Source organism: Apus apus, chromosome 5 (assembly GCF_020740795.1).
Source record: "Apus apus isolate bApuApu2 chromosome 5, bApuApu2.pri.cur, whole genome shotgun sequence".
NCBI classification, from domain to species: domain Eukaryota; kingdom Metazoa; phylum Chordata; class Aves; order Apodiformes; family Apodidae; genus Apus; species Apus apus.
Window position 1 is genome coordinate 23,223,328 of NC_067286.1, and position 20,647 is coordinate 23,243,974.

Below are 20,647 nucleotides of genomic sequence, written 5' to 3' on the forward strand. Positions count from 1 at the left end.
GCAAAACACCTGCATGTACCATGGTTGGCCTTGGCATCCAGGACCATCTTCATAGAAAGGAAACAATTTTTTTTTTTTTAGCATCTCTTCCAACTTGCTAAGTGTTTTCTAGAGGGCCCCTTTGTCTTCCAGTTTTGTCTGCTGAGATTTTTTATTTTGGCATTTCACTTCCTAAAATGCTTAGGCTGGGAATGAAGCGGCTTCACTGCAGCTTCTGTAACAGCCGATGCTGTATTATTCTTGCTCCTCACAGTGCTGCCCTTTACTGCAGTACAATGCAGGTTTCTTTTCCACTTTCTTCCTTCTGTAGAAAGGGCTTGGAGTGAGGAGACTGTGCTGCAAAGGTGGAAGGAAAAAGTAATAGGCAGTGCTGCCATATATCTTGGAGTCTACCATAACATCAGCCCATACTAGGACTGACTTTTCCAGAGTAAAGGACAAAATTGCTTCTGAGCTGCATCCTTGGAGTGATCAGAACAGCGAGGGGTTTGGCTGTCGTGGTCACGTGCTGTCAGTTACAAATATGAAACTATTTATGTTATTCACATTGATATTGGAGGGGGAAAATGTGGTTGCAGGTGGATATTTTTTAGTAGAAGGGAATGACTCAAAACATCTGTCCTCTAAATTCTTGTTAGGGATTTTCTTGCCCTGTCTGCCCTCTCTAAATCATAATTTTAGGAGGAAGGGCTGCTCAAGACAGTTCCTTCCTCTGAAGCTTTATTTAGTTCTGGCTTTCTCTTTTCATTCATGCCTGCTGATTGTGTCAAGTGGTATCTGTGGTGTGAAATTCAGGATGTTGCAAAATGTTCACCCTCAGACTTTCTGTCACAGTGGACACCTCATTAGCAGGCAGACCGAGTTGTGGTGTGATGCAGGGTCTTGTGTTACCGTCAAATGGTCTGGTGAGAAATAAAGCTTCTCCTAGAGCAAAGGGCAGTGAGTGAAGAAGCTGGGTTTGGCAGTGACCTCTTGTGGCTGTGGCACTGCTGTTGTGTGAACGGCTCTGTACGGAGTCTGGAGACCTTTGGCTTAGCAGTCCCTGTCTAGTTGTATCAAATGGGTGTATTGAGTTGCTTTCCTTGTCCTCCCTGATAGGCATGTTTGGAAGAGAACATGAGATCCTTTGTGTGAGTACCTCGCAGAAGTCCTGTTCTGACTCTGGGTACTGTCAGCCCTGCAATGGGGTCCTCCAGGTTGGAGAGTGGAGGGGCTGTGGTTATGGTAGAGTAGACCTTGTTGATTAGTACAGCTAGTGATCTGTGGTCTTCTGCTCTAGAATCCCATGGAACAGTGCTAGCAGGGGAAGGGGAGTGGTTCAGTGGCCACAGCCATACAGACAGCTGGTAAATGGTGAGGGTACAGCAATTAGCAAATGGTGTGTTTGGCTAAAACAAGATTACTGAGATCACAAACAGTTAAAGGGACTGTTTCTGTGAACAGGCCAGAAGATGCATCCCTTGGTAGGCTGGGGCACTTGATGTGCCAGTAGGACTTCTGTGACTTTCTGGTTGTGCTGGGTCTGCAGTAGTCTTTGATCTGTGGGGCTGAAGGGTTTAAACCTCCACTTCTTGAAATCAGTGTCTTTCTATTAGCAGATCTGATAGAAAGCATGTGATATGATTGATGTAGACACTAAGCCTGTCTCTTCTGTTGTTGGAGGAAGCTGACTGAATTGTAAAGCTTCACAGTAATTCGGAATAACAAGCCCAGAAGTCTGTTCTCTGCTTTGCGGTGGGTAGTTGTTGTTGTTGTTTGTCCTTTCTGCCACTTAGGATGTAGATAGACCCTAGGGGTAAGACTTGGGGAGAATCCAAGTGCCAGAGGTCACTTTCATTCTCCAGTGGGCTGGTCTCCTAGTTGCATGGGACTTCAGTGCTCTGGTGAGCACTTGGCCAGCCTGGCAGGGTGTCTGAGCTCTTCCAGAGGCTTAGCCTCAGAAGCATGAGGGAGTGCTTGTCCTCCCTATGCTCTTCTGAGTAGGTGATGTCTAGTGCTTGGCTTCTAACAGTCTGGCTTCAGCTGTGGAGTGAACTATTGGAGAGTCTGCTGTTGCTGGGAATAGTGGTGGATAAGCCTAGTTTGGCTTGGCTTCCTTCCCGTGCTGGGTGCAGGCTCTGCTCAGCCCTCTCCACTTGCCTGTGTGGAAGAGGGGTACAGTTCCAAGGCTTGATAGCCAGAAGGGAGGTGGAGAGAGAGTGTGTTGGTTTAATTGCTGTTCAAATTGCTAAACTGGGGAACACTTCCTAGTCTTGAAGAAAAACTACTCCCTTTGTGTCTTTACTGCCTCCATGCTAATTCCTGGAAAGAACCAAAATGCAAACTTCATTTCCCAGCCTAGGCAGATGCTGTAACTTCTCAGAAATGTGTTTGACATGGGTGTGCTAAACACACACAAGTTATCTGTGCCAGCACCTGAGAAAATGGAAGTAAATGAAAACCAGTTTGTTTTGAAAGGGAACTTTACAGTAGAAAGTCCTCAGCTGTGATCTCTTGCATCTTGTGGGAGGAGGAGGTGGAAAAGATAAAAATCAGTTATACTACCTGGCTTTTGTCTCAGTCTGGCAAACTCTGATGACTGTCTCATACGATAGGAAAAAAGCTTGCATTAAGGCTTTCTTCCTGCCTGGAATGTGGTAGCCTTTGGGTGCTTTGGCAGGGAGGGAAGGCTCCTGAGCCTCAGGAGGGTATCTCTAAGCCAACTGGCTTTGGGAGAGAGATTGTGCAACTCCTCAGAGGAAGTTTGTTGACCTCCAAGGTATTACTTACATGAGAATAGAGGCTCGGGAGCCTATCCTGTGCATGGGGATTTCCAGGCTGATGAGTCTGATGGCAACAGCAAGGGTGTAGTAGCTTTCCCTGGCTGCTGCAGAGCTGTGATGAGGAGGAGCTTACCCAAGCACAAGCAGGGTGCTGCTCGTCTCTGCTGACCACTCTGGTGCAGTTTGGGGTGAAGGTCCTGCTTCACTCTTCCATGGGCTGGTGTGGGGCAAGCTAGCATGGGCCCACTGCCTTTGACACACAGGCACTGCTCAAAGGTCCAAGATCGAGTTTACAGTGTAACAGCTCCAAGTGCAGAAAACAAAGCTGACCTGGTCTCGTTTTCTGGAGCCATTAAAGAGCCAATGTAGTCAAATGACAGACCTGTCCAACCAGTTTTGTGAAAACTAGGCGTTTTTACTGTGCCTCGTTCTGTTTTTAAGTTGTTGCAGAGACCTCTTTCTGGACCCTACCTGCAGCATTTGTTGCACAAGTAACATTCTAATTAGTGGTAATCAAAAAGAGAAAAAGTCCACTAAACTGTACTTCTGTTTTTTTTTTTTTTTCTTCTGTCTGTTATTTCTGGTAAATTATTAGGGGTGGGGTGTTTTTTTTGTTGTTTTGAGGGGGGAGAGAAGAAGCAAATTACTGCTGGGACAGGTTTTGGGTTTTTTGGCTTGGTCGTGTTGGTTGGTGTTTTGTTTGTTTTCTCCCAGTTTTTTTGGCAGACTTGTATCTCTAGTCTTGCTGAATGGAAATATTTGCTTAAATTGGAGAAATACTGTCCTGCAAATACTGTCGTGCTGTGCAAGCATGAGTGTATAGACTGAAAATAGCAAAGAACTTTGTCAATTTGCCAGTTGTAGGGACTGAAGACCTACTTAGATGTTGGCTCTCAAACAGAAGTGTGAAGTCCAGATGTTCTTAAAATCTGATTGCACCTCTTGCAAATATAGAGGGATGATAACAGACACTTCTAAAAGCTAAGCTGTTCTTTGATACTGATTTCAGAGTTAGTTTCTTCTTAACAGTGTGATGGTGGTTTATAAATATCTAATCACTTCCCCTCAAGCATCAGAAGTGCATTTCTAAAATACGCATTTCCTTTTTTACAAAATGCACAACATATGCTTGCTGTGCTAAAACATGCTGAAAAACCTCTGCCATCCTAGACAGTCCTATGAGTGCTCTCTAATCTAGGGTCTCACTGGGTGACACCATTCCTTGTCAGATTGTTCCCACAACAGAATACTAACTACAAAATTCAAACGGAAAAGCTTTGTGTCTTATCAGGTGCACCAGGAACAAATCTACCGTTGCAGTGTGAGTGGGTAAGTTTCCTCAGAAACTCATCTAGTTTCCTGTGAAATATAGTCTTTCCAGGTGTATTTCTGCAGTACTTGCAGCCAGCTGTTGCTTGCTTTAGTCTGCTCCCCTTAATCCAGAGATGCAAATCTGCAGGGTCTGCATGCACACTTGAACTTCTGTCTCACAAATGCTCCTGTTAGGGTGTTGCTGTACATGTCTGTACTCCTAAGGGGCGAGATCAGAGTAATTCAGTACAGTGCTGCAGTTTACAGGCTGATGGAGCTACGCTGCTATCTCTGTGCTTAGCCCTCAAACCACCTCCTCTAGCTTAAAGGCGGTTGCTTCTACTTAAGATAAACAACAGTCTCTAGAGAGACTGTTCTTCATACCTTCTTTTCTTCCCTTCTGTTTCCAAAGTTTGTATTAAGCAGAAATACAGTTTTCTACCTTGCTCTAATATTTGCCTTTGGAAAGAAACTGTAGCTGGATCAGTCACATCTGTATCCACAAGATACAGATGTACAGATGTGGACTGTTTGAGGAGGTAACCCTAATTAGCAGCCTTAATTGTTAGGATCCAGCTTCTCCCTCAAATACCTCCATTGTCACTTTACAAGAGATGCTGTTTGGAAAATCTCCATGATAAACATGATCTTGTTTATGTTTTCAAGGTCATTACACAGCTGGTATTACCTCAGTGGAGCTTAAAGAGAAGTTCAGTGAATTCAGACTTGGGTCTTTCATTGGCTTTTCTGTTCTTGACTTGCCAGAGACAAGATGTACTTCCCAGGTGTACTAAGAGTCCAAGGCCTTTGAATATTAGTGTCAACAAGATTAACTCCTTTGGATATACTTCATATGTTAATGTGTCTGTAACTTGCAGTCTCTGCCCTGGGGGTGTTGGTGTACCTGGTTAACAGGAGACTTAGTAACTGCCATTGTTCATTAACCAATACTCTTGTGAGAAACTGTCCTGTCTCATCACTGATTATCAGGAGACCTGATTGCCAGGTGCTTGTTCTTCATGTGCATGGATAGAGAAGCATTCCCAACAGCTGAGCTTTGTAGTGCAAGGCCTCAAAATCTTGCAAAAGATGAGCTGTTTCCTCCCCTGCCTTAAAGATGGTGGCTTTCTGGGCTGCCTCTTCCCTAGCCTCTCCTACATGTGGGTGTCTGGCTTGGAGCTGGAAGGGGAAGTGACCATTTAGTGAGCAACTTCTAATCTCCCAGTGGCTTCTGAGGATCTTTAGCCTGGTAGTCAGCTGGTCTGGTTCTGATTTCTGTATTGGCATAATATTCCAAAAAGTAACTGTGCTAGCCTTCAAAATGGCCTTAACCTCATGCAAATTACAGTGCAGGTAAGCATCTCTATGGAACCAGTGGCTCAAACATCTTTATGAACCAGTGACTTGCTAATCCCCTTCTAGGGACGTGTGCTAGTTGTTTTTGTCAGAGGGAGCCAGTTCTGAGACCTGAGTACATCAGTGGGAGCTCCTCCTTTTTCAGGGCTTCTTGGTTGGTCTACATCAGATGCAAGATGTGAAGGATCAGGAGCCTCAGGGTATGCTGCAGAACTTCAGTTCACAGTACTGGCTGCTGCATTTCTGCATCTGTCAAATTGAAGGTTTCTTCTTTGTTAGTAGGAGGGACCCTGGCTCCTGTCTGCTGTGCCAGCCAGGGAGGGCATTCACGGTGTTCATGGTGTCAAGGGAAGTAGCAAATGGAAAACAATTCCGGTGATGGTTTGACCTCGTTCTAGCCTGGTAAAAGCTAGTAGCAGCACGTCCTATAGCATCTGCTTTTGTTTTATGCTCCCTGGGCTTAGGGCCTGAGGGGTGGTAGAGGGGAGACACTGGCCAAAGCACATAGAAACAACCTTAGAAACAACCTGCAGCTTCTTAATAATGGAGTCTTTCCTTAAGGAAGAGGATCTGGGGGAGAGGGGCCACCATCTTCCAGGCTTTTTAGATTAATTAAAATGTGAGCCCTCTTCTACTTGACTTGGAGTACTAGGGCTGACCTTCAGAGATTGTTGCTCTCTGGAACATGTGTGCTGTTCTTGAGGGTGTGCAAGTACTTTGCACTTGGCCTGTAAACGCACTGAGATGGTGATTTCCACAGCTGATCAGTCCTGGTTTGTGTTGAGGTTGTTCCTGCTTTTCTCATCCTCTTTCACCTCCCTCTTATCTGAGCCCCTTATTTGTGCTGTACAGTAACTTGGCAGCTGAGGTGCTTCAGCTGCCAGATCTCATCAGAAAGAAACCTGCACTGCAAGGGTGGTGTTGTAGAGGAGGGCTGAGCTCTTACAACAAGGCTGTATAGCACAGGCATGTCCAGCACTTCCCTGAGCCAATCACCATAAACTTCACTGAGCACCAAACATGAGGCACTTGCTAGGTGAAGGCAGTACAGGATCTCATTTGAGAGAGCAGAAGTACAATTAAAAATTAACTTTGTCTCTCTGCCCCTTGACTGAGGTAGAAATAACATGCTTGCATCAGTGTTCTCCCTCCTGCCTTGCTAGTGGTGGTGGGGCTGGGAGGCAGAGGTGTTCAGTTCTCCCCATTGCCTGTCCTTCTCTGTGGTCACCTTTTGTTGGAAGTGGGCTGGGAGTATTGCAGGTTCCTGCATCAGAAATAAATTAATCTCTGAGCCGTGATGGGACACCTCTGCTGTCACTAACAAAGCAGGCCTCTGTCTCTCCTCAGACCCAAGAGTCCTGGATTTTGTGCTCCACATACCAGTCTTGCTGGCATCGCTATTGCTGGGAGCTGGGAGTCGTGGAGGGGGCAGGAAGCTGCCCCTTGATGTTGGTTTAGCCTGTGTGGCATCATCCTGTTCCTCCCCATAAGGAGCCTCAGGGTTCTGGATCAATTGATACCTTTCTGGTATTAGTTCTCCCATCAGGTCCTGGGGCTGACACTAAGAAAGACCCAGGATCAACTACACAGAAGCTGACCTGGCCATGTTGGCAACCAAGTTTTTATAGCAGCAAACTGATAGATGTGTGCAAATAATCCTGCAATCATCTCTACAGGATGGGAAATGAGAGGCTGGGAGAAATGCCACTTTGCAAGTTGACGGTACGATCTCATGAAATCCTCCCCAGAGCTGGCATCAATCTGGAGAATGTCATGGAAAATCTGGAGGCATATGGGCAGGACTGTTGAAGGCTGAGTTTGGCTGCTTGGGGACGGAAATTGAAATGGTCGAAGCAGTTAGGGTGGAGAGGAAAAGGAAAATTTGGGACAATCAGTGCAATTTAAAAGTTGCAAACTTAATGTGTTAAAAATTTGCTTGTGTTGTAGAGATGATAAGGCTCAAAAGTTGACCAACTTCAAAAGGCAAATGGTCAACTCTGACTGCCACAGGCAGCACTAGCTGATAAGACTCGGTACTTAAGCCAGCCCTTTGGTGCTGAATGGCCTGTGGATGTGCCTGCTTGTGGTAACTTCAAGCTTGTCTGCTTCCAGACCTGACCCATGGGAAATTTTGCAGAGCTGCTGCTTTTACTGTATGGCAGTATTGCTAGTTTTATGACTGTGCTGTTTCAGAAGGTAGGGTTTTGAGGAGTTTCATTAATGTTGTGAACGAAAGTGAGTTTAATTTCTTAAAGATAGTGGAAGAATTGTAAAATATTTAATATTTCAATATGTGGAGCCCTAAAGTATCTTAAAAGCTCAAAGCAAAACCCTAAAAACCTGGTTCTCCTTTGGCTTGGAAACTGTACTGCAAATTACTTTGTATCTAGGAGCTACAGAAGAGGTTTATCTCCCTGTGGCAGGAGGAGAATGGTGCATAATGCTGTAAGGCACAGTTGGGTTTTGGATTTGTGTGGGGTTTTTTTAATAAATATTGATGATGGTACACTTTTAACAAATAGCTAGAAGAGCCCTAGAAGTAATCTTTTACCACCTCAGGCATTTCTCTTTCCACACCAGCTCTTCTCAACTTGTTTGACTACTTAATTATTTTAGATAGCTATTGTAAAGATCCTAGCAACACTGCAAATCTCTGTTTTCCTGACTAATCATAGCATGGACAGAGTTGGAAATAGGCAGCACACAGCAACTTAGTGCTAGCAAGCAGATCAGCAAGTACTGAGTGTCATCCCTTCAGCTTGAAAATAAGGAGGATTGCACCTGGGACCAGACATTTTAAGGTAAGAAGTCCAGTTCTTTGTGCAGAAGATGATCTAGCTTGGTTGAAGAGTAGAAAAATACTTGTGTCCTGCACAACAGACATTCATTATTGCCTGGGGGACCTGGCTGCCTCACAGTTGTGGTGAGACTGCCAGGCTTCAGTCTGGGATGGCGTTAAGCAGAGATCTGTTCATGGTGAAGCCAGTAAGCAAGCCAGCTGGGTGGGAAAACTTATGACTTGGTTGTCCTCTCCAAGTGCAGTCTTAAGTGTTGGTGCCTGCCAGGATTAACAGCCAGAGAAGAGAGAACATAGCTCCTGCAGAGGAAAGGACTGTTTGAAGGGAGTGACATTTGTGCTATCCCTGCTCAAATACTTTCCTGAGACACCATTGTAGGGAAGGGTAGTCTTTGGGTTACAGCTGTTCTGTGACAGCAAGCTGGGGTATGGTTTGTGGTAGCAGAGGTGCTCTAACATGAGCAAGCTGTGTTGAAAAAGCTTGCTGTCATGAACCCAGGGTAAAAATCTGCCAACAGAGCCTTCACTCAGTTTTCGTAGGCTGGTAGTGATGCAGCTGTTGTGTAGAGCATCTGTGCTGGAACAGAACCAGCCCGTAGCCAGTGGCTGCACTGGGAGAGTGACTGTACCAGGAGATGCTGTGTGTTTGATATTTGGTGTAAGGACAAGAAATTAATTTACAGGAGATTTTCCCAGCTACTTTGAAGGACGTACTTTTGGGTTCTGCTGGCTTTATGGACTCTGACCATAACGTCAGTTAACTCTGAGGTGTTAACTGAATAAAAAGTGACAGAGATGATGCTAGGCTGGCTGGGTCTGCAGTAAGAGCTCATTAGGTGCAATGACTGCTGTACAGCTGGGAATTTAAGATCAATCTGTAGTACAGCTGGCTGAGATTGTATTTCTGTGCTGCTTTCCCATCTTAATAGCATCTTGCTGTGTGCTGTACAGCTAGAGGCTTAGCATGGCCTCTAGCTATGGCATCCCATGTAGTTAGAGCAGTAGTGTTATCTTCAGATGTAGAGTTCACACTTGTGGTTTCTCCTGGTAGCTGAAGGGTGACCATTGCTTGGTGGGAAGACTCGCAAGTTTTAACAAGGTGCACATACCAGTTCAGCTCCAGGGTTAACCTAAATATTTAATAGGATTAAACAAAAGCCTTTGATTGAAACAAAAGAACATACTGGGCTCCAGTGACCCTTGGTACACCCAGGCTGGTAGAAACGAACCTGGCTGACCTTGTTCTCAGTTGAGGCTCTCTCTTCCCAGACCAGACTGGTGACCCCAGCGTAGTAGTGCTCTTCTCTGGCTTTTCTTAAAGCAGCATGGTTGGTTTTGAGCAAGGAGCTTGCTAGAGCAAATTTTAAGGAGCTTAAATTGTCTGTTGCCTATGTAGGAAACGTAACTGAGCATGGAAGAGGAAGGAGAAGCAGGAAAGCTGACCCAAAACATTCCTTCACTGATACTTGTGTGTTACTCAGCTGTGCTGCAGGAGGCTTACTCCAGCAGGAGGCTTACTCCAGCAGGAGGCTTACTCCAGCAGCAGGGATAGTCTGTGGAACTTTTTTTTGACTTCTGAGCTCTTTGCTGTCAGACAAGTGAGAGCTCCAGTAGCTTGCAGGTGTATTTACTCCTGTCCTGTAGCACAAAAACCTGATGAGGATGTGTTGTTCATAAGCTGCCTAATTTTCAGTGTTAAGAGCAACTTTGTAATCTCTTCTCATGAAGGTTTACTTTGCCTTTAGCCACAGCAACTGATCAGAGTTAACTTCAGATACAGTAAAGTACCTTCTCTCTTGTGTTGTGTCAGACCTGCCCCTAGAGTTTGTCTCTTGCCCTCTCTATATTGCTTGCTGACCACCCCATGGATATGTGTAGTTTGTGTGGCTGGTACCAACAAGATAAAACCAGTATTTTGTTGTATTAGTGCTTCTACACTGCCTTGAACTTGTGAGATGAGCTTTGGAAACTGGGACTTTGAAATCTTGCCTGTTTTGATCTTGCAGCAGAATTGGTAGTATGCAACCACGGAGCAGACTTGCTAGTCCTCATGTGTTGTCAAAGCATCAGGTGACAAGTTGCACACAGGAAGCTTGATTTAATCCTGCCTTTTAAATTGATCCCTTGGCCTTGCTTTTCAGTGATCCTTCAGCTGATTAAGGTTCATGAGGAGATGAGTCTTTCTGGGGGAGGGAGCTGGCCTTGTGAACTGCTTCTCCAAATAAGTGGATCCTTTTTCTCTACTGGGAGTGGCAGGTAGAGTTGGTGTTTTGGTTGATGCTATTAATGCAAATTCAGTATAAAAAGTGATTGAATTAGCAGTGTATTTGTGATAAAATCCTTCCTGTAACTGTTGATAGTCACTCTCCAGGAGATCTTGGCAGCAGTGGCTGTTTGTATTTGTAGTGATGGTGGTGTCCTGTTTTACTGCCCGAAAACCAACTTCGGTAGTCTATGGAGCACGTGCCTTTCATACTTCTACTCTGAGAGCCATCAGATGATCCAGAACACTACATGGGGTAAGGATGTTGCTCTGAAACGCCTTGGAGGACCTATCACTAACATAACTGGTTGTCTGTCTACTTTTCCCTTAGGTCTCATAAGTGAAAGAAGATGGGGTCTGGCTGCTTAAAAGTCACCAAGTACTTCCTCTTTCTCTTCAATCTTCTGTTCCTTGTAAGTATTATGGGCATCTGCAGGGTAGAAAGGAAGGCCTGGACTAAAATTATCCGGAAAGGTGTTTATTCTGGATGTTGGTCCAATGTGTTCGTAACTAAAATGGTAGAAGTTTCGGAAGGAGGGAGGGAATCCCTGAAACTGAGGGACATCAGAGATGCTGTGTGGCTCTCTTGTATGTCAAACAGCTTCACTCCTAGTACCCATTTGCTGTTGCCAATGCACACAGCTCTCTTCCTACAGTGGGAGGGGAAAACAGGAGTTATAGGTCCTTTCTGGAAGGAGAGTGGTTGTAGTTACTTTCTCTGCCACATCTGGAACAACAACTGAGCTGCCCCTGAGCAGCAAAGCTACAAAACCTGCCAAGGAATGGCAGTGCTCCCCTAAATAGGTCAGGTAAGCTTCAAAGAACAACTCTAATTTTGTTCGAGTCCCAATGACAAGTTTTGTTTTTTAACAAGGTGAATTAGTTCAAAGGTGAGGAAGAGACTTGGGCAGGCTTGCCTGGGGAAATGAGGCAGCCCACTGGATACAGTTTTTTCAGGCTAAGCAAAAGATGAGCTCTTGGGTCTGGGAGGGTCGCACACGTTCTTGCAGGCACCCTTTTGTGAAGCTTAGATGTTGTGTGTCGTGTGGGTGGTGCTGCCCTCCTGCGGTGGGATCATGTAGGGGGTAAGCTTAAGGTTTCAGTTTTCCACGTCGTATCAGCAATGAAATAGCCTGTGTGATACGGTTACCCTTTGTGCAGCGTGTAAGGGGATGAAGGGCCAGGCTGGGAGCGCAGGAAGGGAAATGGAGCACGATAAGATAGATGAGCACTGCTTTCTGGTCCATGTCCCTGCACACAGCTTCACTCTTACTTTCTGCGTGGCTGCACTGTGCTACAGCCACACAGGCTTGAACTTGAGTCACATCTGGATCTGATTTCTCTTGGCTTACTCTGCTGGCTCTTTTCTCTCTGCATTTTGCTTCCATCCTAAGAGTAGTTGGCTCTGGCCTAAGGGCTGAAAGTTTGGGGTTCTCAAAGCATCCATAGAGAAGATTCTTGGGAGGAAGGGGACAGAAGGGATTTTTCCAGGTGCTGCTAGATCTTTCACAGTATTATTTGCTCCACTTTAAGGATAGGAAAAATCCAGCTGTCCTCCTGCTTGTGCAGGACTTCTCTGAAGATGTCATAACATCCAGGGTATCTCCTCTCTTGAAGACCTGGTACTTTTTAAACAACATATAACTTAACTAGTCTACCCTGGGGAATCAGTTGCTTTTGTTAAGAGAGTGTCTAAGTCTTGTTGGCCCAGTGCTTGTGTCTTTCTTTATCTGTGAGCCTAGGTCCAAGTTCATTAGCTAAGCTCTGTAGAGAGAAAGTTCTCTTCAAGAAAGTCAACCTCGCATAGAAGGAAAGAAGACAGCCTGGAATACTATAGTGCCTCACAACACTGTCAATGTTTTTGTCAGGTGCTAGCAGTGGTCCTTGTGGCATCTCTCTTTGATATTTCCCTCCTCTCCCCTCTCTGCTGAGCCAGGCATGCTCCTGGGCAGCCTGTGGGGATAGCAGTACTGTCAGGAGGCAGAGTTGAACTGTTTTGTCAGGTTGATCCACATCAAAAAAACAAAAAGCATTTTCCTATACTTTGCAAAAATGAGAGGATGGTAGGCACAGAATCCCTCTGCAGGTTTTGGGGAAACTTGAGTACCCCTGTCTGGGTTGCAAGTGATGGGAAGCAACTGTTCGTTCTCCTGTGCACACCCAGCTCCAAACTAACTACTCTGGTGTAGCAGCCAGCCCATCTCCCTCATGAGGAAAGCTGATCTGATGCACTTAGCTGGGTTTGGAGAGTAAGAATTTTAAGGTAGGATGTGAGGAGGCCTTGCTGACCAAGGGGAGAAGTGGCTTCTGATGATCTCTTTGCTAAGGCTGTTGTGCAGCACAGGCTCTTGTTTTCCCCTCTGGCTACTCTGTGGAAGTGAGCTCTCTGAAGACTCTGTGTTCTGGTGGGTAGCTTGATACTTTATAGAGTGAAGATTTTGAGTGTGCTTCTGTCCTGCCCAATGACAAGCTTTTTGCATGTGTCAGATCTTGAGGGAGGTGTTATCCTTTACTCTCCCACTGTCATAGGAAGTAGTTGACATGAGAAGCTTTTTCCATGATGCGTTCTTCAAGATCTGAATGGAGGGGTGAGTCTTCAGCTTATACAATGTAGTAGATGAATGTTAATTTATCAGAGAAACTGCTTTTTTTGAGCTGCTGTGAGCTCCCAGCATGGACAGTTTTTGCATATTTCATGCTGGTTTCCTGGAACTGCTGAGATTTGTTTTGCATAAATGTGAGCATTAATGCCAGCAATGGAGCTCTGTCTTCTCTGGACATTGAGCTGAGCCTCTGTGATCGCACCCTGTGCAGGCCAGTCCTCTCTGAAGCTTTGCTTGGAGCTGATGAATTAAGCCTTTAGAGACATGCTAGAGGCTCTCTTGGAAGGTAGTCAGTCATAGAAATAGAACTTCTTTACAGCTTGAAGTCTGTGAGGAGGTCCCTTGCTATAGGTGAAGCAGTTTGGGGACTCAGTGGTATTTTGCAGTCTGGAACTCTTACTTCAGGAAGGGTTTGGCTTGCTTTGGTTGAAGGAAAGTTATTTGGACTTCTTGATACAAAAGATCCCAAAACCATAAGCTTGGAGTATAAGCTTAATTTCTCTAATCAAAACTTAACATAGCTCTACCTTCTTGAGTAACAGACACAGGCCACAGCAGATACTTCTCCTTAAAGGGAAACCAGTTTTGTGATACAAGTTCAGCACTCTGGAAACTATTTGTTTAGAATATGTAACTGTCTGTTGTACTTCCTAGTCCTTCTGTAAATGGAGCAGAAGGCTACTACCTAAAACAAAGCCTGGAGTTTAAGCCTATCTGTTGGCCCCTGTGCCAGGCTCAATGTTACCTCACACAATTTGAGTGTGAAAGAAGGCAGTGCTGGGGGAGGAAAGCTGCAAACCTCAAGCTGATCTTTCCAGAAAAGTGAGTCAGCTTTATCACGATTTAGTTCTTCCATGTCCCTCTCCGCTGGGCTCTGCTGTGGCAAACTGCTGACCCTGCCTTAAGGGAGCTGCATCCTTTTGGCTTGGGTGTGGAACCTTGTCTTGCTGAAATTGAGGGTGAAATTTCCACCCCCAGGGTGGAAGGGAGACATCTGTCCCCCACTTCATGAGTTTAAAGCAGTGGAGCAGAGGAATTAAACTCTATGGAAGGCAGTTGTGATTTCTTCTGTGGTAGGCCTGAGCCCAAGTCAGTGGCAGGAGCAGTCTTGCTATGCTGTGCAAACTCCTGAAGGTGTTAAGCAGAGATACTATCCAGCTAGGAGGTAAATATACTGTTGTTAACAGGACAGTGTTTTCTCCCTGGTTTTTATTTTCTACTTGCCCGCTTCTTTTAGTGCTTTCCACAGCAGCTTCTGGCAAACACGCAAGTTGTGGACTAGAGCAAAGATCAGTGGAAACAGGCCTTGGATAATCTCAGTGCCTCGTAACAAATAACTTCCCAGGAACTCAGCTCAGCAGCCGTTCTGTGATTTGTCAGCAACAGCAAAACTTAACTGACATTTCAGGGTCAGTGAGCCAAGACAGATGTCACATACAGCCGGGTTTGCATCTTTGTTAAGACAAATATTTTATTATGACATTAGTTTAAATATGAGACCAGCTCAAACTGTAAATTCAGCAGTTCTTGGCAACACCAAGTTTGAGAGGAATTTTTTAAGCAGCACAGCTGTTGCGTGTTCAAGGGGCCTTTCTAGTTTGATCAGCAAATTGAATGCGGCAGTGCAGCATGTTGGGACATAAGGCAAGGGGGAATTCTTGTTACTGCCATCTTGTCTTTTGATCTTTTTTTCTGAAATACAACAGCTACATACTTTCTGCAACTGAGTCAGTCTTCTTCGTCCATCTTCACAGATGGGAACTTGCTTGGTGACTTTCTAATCCTGTCCCCAGAGCTAACTACATGTTGTGCTCTTTGCCAAGCCAGGAAAGCTCGCAAGCAGCTTATTTCAGTGTATTGCTTTATCTTTGCTCAGAAAAGCTGCTTTGTATGAGGACCTGAAGCATAGTGTAAACTTTCAAAATGTGGAGACTATGCCTGTCAGTACGACCCTCTCTGCCAGCTTGCTTCAGGTGGTGGTTTGGCCTTTTCTGTATCTCCCAAATACCAAGACATTCTCTAATGAAGCACAGAATTGCACTCTCTCTTCAGTCCTTTTGGTTTATTTAGTATTTCATTTCATCCTGTCTTGAAATCTTGCTGGTTTAAGAACTGGTGCTTGCAGTTCATGTCCTCTGGAAGCCTCTCACTTGCACTCCTTGTCCTTCCCTTGTTTCTTCGAAGTCTGTTTTAGATCATTGCACAATAAATGGTTTCCTGCCTTTGCCACTTCTAGCGGGCTGAATGGCACAAGTTTCAGCTGCTTATCAAACCTGCAGGCTTACAAGCTTCTCAGTGTAGGTACTTCATTATGGGTATAATGGTGCTCTCATCCTTGTTTGGAAGCTGAGGTCATTTACGTGCAGACACCTCACAGTGTTGTTGTACAAAACACGGTGATACCTGGAACCTAAAACAGAGCAGGCTTCCCTACCCCCACCCCCCGTCTTCCCCTTCTTCAAAATGTGATGGGAAAACTGTCTCTTGCCTTGCCAATGCAACGTCTGGATTCAGCTGACCCCTCACAGGGACATATTGCTCTATTAATCCTTGCCCTAGATTAAGACTATGTTATGAGTGAGCCAGAGACTGTTTCTTAATGCTTGACTTTGTGTTCGTGGTAAGATGTGTTGGTTGGAGGGGCTGGGGTATTCCAGCATAAAGTAATTGCCAAGTGAAACTGCCTAAACTTGGCTTTGGAAGCGGCAAAGCACTTCACTCTAGGAAACCTGTATGCAAAGTGAATGCTATTAGGTTTTTTGCATTTGTAGGTTGAAAGCATAACATTATAAGAGAGCCTGACAAGCCAAAGATTTTCCTTCCTGGGAAGGTTCCAGCTGCCAGTTATCTAATCTTTTGGCAGCTGCGTCCTAGCCTGGTCCCATGGGGTGAGGGATTTCTCTATGAAAAAAATCTTAAAGATCATACATTAGATGTGTTTGTTCTTTCTCAGTTCTTCAAAGAAACAGTGCACTTACCTTTTGCTTCTGACTGCAAGGTTCTAGCAGCAGGAGGTCTCTTCCTCACACTGTTTTGAATGGTCCTCACATGCAACATCAAGTACTACTAAAATACATGTGAAGGACTGCCCAGCAGAACCTGGGGCTCCTGTGCAGTTGGCTGAGGTGCTCTTCCTGGAGTCATGCTAATCCTGTTTACTTTGGGAGGACTACCATGGGGAAAATGGGTAGGAACAGCAGAAGAATGGATGTTTTTACTCTGGAATTATAGAGAATGGTGACTGCCTCTTCTTATTTGTCTAAATTTATAAGCCAGTTATGTGTTTTGTTCTTACTCTTTCAGATCCTGGGTGCTGTGATCCTGGGTTTTGGAATATGGATTCTGGCTGACAAAACCAGTTTCATTGCAGTTCTACGTAAGATGATGTTTCTTTACCTTTTTTCTCTTTCTGAATTGACTCTACTTCAGGGCTGTGTTTGACCATAATATAGTCTCAGGATGGCAGTACTTAATGCATGGTCTGTGACCTGGTGGGACTCTTTATCAGGGACAGGGTGAAAGGGAGCAGCTCTGGAGACACAGCATTCCTCCTAGTCTTGTGGATTGCAACACAAGGGTCAGAATGAGTGAGAGTGTTGCCTCCTCATTCAATACTTTAAATACTTAAACATAAGGACTAGTATTTAATCCTATTTTTCACCACATGCTCTGTGTTTCCACAACAGCTTTCATATTGCCATTGTGTCTGAAGACCCCCAGTGCTTTAATGTACTTTTGCTGTCTGAGTTCCCTATGCTCCCACTGCTTTCTGTAGTGATCTATTTCAATTTGTCTAGTTTAAATGCTAAAGAAAATAAATACATGGTTTTATTGATACTTCATGTACATCGAAAACAGCCAGTTATGACTGATTGTTCCTCCAGTAGAGGATGTAGATCTGATGAGAGGATGGTAGGTGTGGGTCTGCGAAGTCTTTAGTCCTCTCACTTATAAAACATACTTGGTTATGCACACTTCAGAAGACATCAGAGGTGTTTTTTTGTGTTGCTGCATGTGTGAGCGACTAGTTTCCTTCCCTTTTAAGTCAGCCAAGGGCATTGATTTGAATCTTAACAGGTCTGCTTTCTGCAACAACCAAAAAAGACTGAACTGCCTCAGCAGAGCCTGGGCTTCACAGGGCTGTAAGGGGACTGTTGCCAAGTCAGTAGCTCAGCTCTACTTTTCGTGAACTCGGCTTCCTTTGTCCCTTTTTCTAGAGGAGGCTTCAAACAGCTTTTCTGCTTGGCAAGTCTGGGTACCCACTGCCACTACCTCCAGTAGTGCTGACTCTGGCACCAGTGTCAGATCCTGCAGGAGGGCTGCCTGCATACTGCTTGCAGCCCCAGGGCATGAGCAGTTGTAATGGCATTCGTAGCCCAGTTCCCAATTACCTTGATCCTGCAAAGGGCTTTATCTCCCAAGTTCTTCTGAACACTCTAGCCTGGCTTTAGCAGGTATTGGCTGGAGACAACAACCCCACTAATGCCATACACACAGACACTGCTGCTTGTTCTCTTGTGCTATGGCATCTTGCTTGCTGCTGCAGTATTAGAACAGCAAGAAGCACAACAAGGGGTGTTGGTTAATAACATGGGGGTATGAGCAAAAATGCACTTTATTGGCAGCCAAAAAGGAGATTATCTGGGCCTGGCTACTTGCAGCGTCCCTCATGGTCTCAAGTGTGTTTGGTACCAGTGGGCCAGCAGCTGTTCCCCCGGGCTGGTGGGTGTTACTGCCACTTGTGGAGGTACAAAGTCCCTGAGCTTGGCTCTGCTTCTTCCCATTTTACCCAGAATCTCTGCTAACAGAGCATTTAAGGATTTAGCTTCCTTCCTGGAGATTTCCAGTATCAGCTCTTTTCACCCAGCCCCCTCACTTCCTTTCCCATGCCTTGCCCTTCTCTCCCTCTGCTTTAGTAACCCTGGCTTCAGGGGGGAGCCCGGCACAGCAGGGCGCTCCAGCTCTGCCAAAGGAGCCTGTTGTGCTTGCTTGGCTGCCTGCCCAGCGCAGGGGAAAACACGGAATGGCAACAAACAGAACAGGAGTCATCTTGCCCGCAGAGCCTTCTCGTGCAAGACAAGACACGTTGCAGATGAGAAGTGCAAGCACTGCTTCTGTGCCCCTGCCACTGTCTCCTAACAGTGCTCAAAAGCACTTCTGTGAAGGTCTTTTGAGTTTGAAATACCTTTTTCTTATGAGAAGCTGACTAAGCAACTGCTTTCTACCACCGTGGGGGTGCTGCAACCTGGACATGTGAACAGTTGAATGATGGCTGAGCAGATCTGGAGGGACAGAATAGTGTCGTCTTCTGAAGGCCACTCCTGTAAGACTGCTGCTTCAGTAAATGGTTTGCAGTATTAGCACTGAACTGTGCAGCAAGAGTTCAGGACTGGTGAGGAAGGAGAAACAGGATCCTGTTTTTTGTGGCGTAAGTCTGGTCTGGAACTGAATCAAGGCTGAAGTGTCTGAAGTGACCTGTGTGGCAAATAGCTCTGCTTCATTGTTTGATAATGGGTCTTTTTCCTCTGTCATGTTCTAGGGAAAAAGCTTGGAAGCTGGTGACTTGTACCAGATACGAGGAGTGGGGGTGGGGTATGTTTTAAGGAGAGTTTTTGTCTGGATTTTGTTACTCTCTCTTAACCTATTTCAGGGGGAGCTCAAAGAAAGCTTGCCTTCTGGGACTTCTGTGCAGGAAACTGAAGTGCTGAGCTCTAGGAACATTTATTTTGGCTAATCACTGGACATCCAGAATTCCCTTACACTATGCATTCGCAGGTTTAAGAATGTCTCTTAATGATAAATGAGGTTTCTAATTACTATTTCTAGACTACCTCCAACTTTTATACCATAATGCTTGCTCCCTCAGGTCCTGTTCTACAAGACTAATCATGTGATCAAGCCAAACATAAAGCTTGTTTCTTCTGTTGCTCACAGAACTAAATTTTGAGGAGAGAGGACTGAGAGCAGCAGTGTGTCTGATATAATGCTACTTAAACTTGTTTAAAAACTGCTGAGCGTTCAAGAGCACAGTCATTCCAGACACAATAGCAGGAGATAGCTAGAAGGATATAGAAAACAGCTGATCTGGATATGTCTGTTTTGATCCTGGAATAACATCTCTTTGGAGGGGGTTGTCCACAAGTGCTGCAACAGCCAGCAGCGAGTGCCTGGCCACAAACCACTCAACACTGACTTGTCAAGTAACCTGTCACATCATCTATGATCAATGGTTGCTGTAGCTCTTGTCATGTTTCACTCCACGGAGTTTGTGTGTCCCAGTGTTGACTGCAAGTGCATAAGTAAGAACAGAATGGCTAAAACAAGGAATAGTGCATGAAAGTGAAAAGCCAAATCAAAAAAGGGTTGTTTTTTAGGACTTGACAAACAGCTTCCCTGAAGATAGCAAAGGGAATTGAAGCAAATAGTCGTGGAATAGAACATAGTACATGCACTCTCACTCAAGAGTGCATTCATGAGGGAGTTAAAAATCCAGTAAGCAGGTTCCTTTCTCCAAGCAAGATTTGTTTGTTTGGAGTGTTCCAGGTTCTGAAATATGGAGATGTGCAGGTTGGCTTTGAAAGTATTCCTTCATCAGAAGACACCCAGAAGCAGCCTTCAGTCCCCATGTTCAACAGCCTCTGTGCAGTCCCTTTGTGGAAGACAAACTATTATAAGCAGATATGGAGGCAGTTCTCTAAGTAGTGACAGCAGATGTAGTTTTTGTTAGTAGCTAATTTTGTTCCCTCTCCTGGCCCCTACAGAGATGTCCTCTCCCTCCCTGAAGGTTGGTGCGTACATCCTCATCGGTGTTGGGGCTCTCACCATGCTGATGGGGTTCCTGGGCTGTCTTGGAGCAGTCAATGAAATCCGATGTCTCTTGGGTCTGGTGAGAGAATTCATGCTATATTTTAGATCCACCCTTTAATACCTCTTCTGCAAAATATCTGTTGTATTGTAGCTGGAGCTCATGTCTTCTGGGGATGGTATTTCTGCTAGGTCAACTTGGATCTGATTCTTAATTTGCACACATTAAATTATCCAGCAGTCAACAGGCTGAGGCAGCAGTTATAAGTTAATAACTATGCAAAATGAGAGGATGTCACTCACACTTTATTGGAAATAGTGGGTTTAGGACTGCCAGCTGAGGAGAAATGTCCCAGGTGACCCTGTATCTTGCTCCCCTATCCTGACTTCCCAGTTAGCATTGTGCTCTCAGTGGTGCAAGGGCACCTCACAAGGGCAGGGAGATGAAAGAGGAAGAGTGTCACTGTCCTGCTGTGCTGCAAAATTCAGCTTCTGTGGAAAGTGCAAGAGTTGAGAAAGACTTGACTAGGAATGTCCTGTATGTCAGGACCTCTCTTCAAGTGGTTCATCTCTAGGGAATTGTCTGGTTGTGATGGATGGGATGACACTAGCTTCATGCACCACAGCCTGCTACTTCGACTCCTGCTTATTCAGAGCATGTAGGTTTAAGAAACCAAGTATGGCCACATGGTGTGTCCTGACTGTGAGAATATCTCCTAATGTAATGGTAGTGGCTGCCACCTTTTAAGAG

General features: G+C 45.2%; 1 protein-coding gene across 1 annotated transcript in view; it reads left to right on the forward strand.

Annotated features, from left to right (window-relative positions):
• The window catches only part of CD82 (CD82 molecule), a 41,912-nt gene that overhangs the window by 8,527 nt on the left and 12,738 nt on the right, over nt 1-20,647 (forward strand). Inside the window, exons 2-4 of the mRNA XM_051621868.1 lie at nt 10,821-10,902; nt 16,396-16,468; nt 19,854-19,978. Coding sequence (XP_051477828.1) covers nt 10,840-10,902; nt 16,396-16,468; nt 19,854-19,978 — 261 coding nt within the window. The 5' untranslated portion in view covers nt 10,821-10,839. The remainder of the gene's footprint in view (nt 1-10,820; nt 10,903-16,395; nt 16,469-19,853; nt 19,979-20,647) is intronic.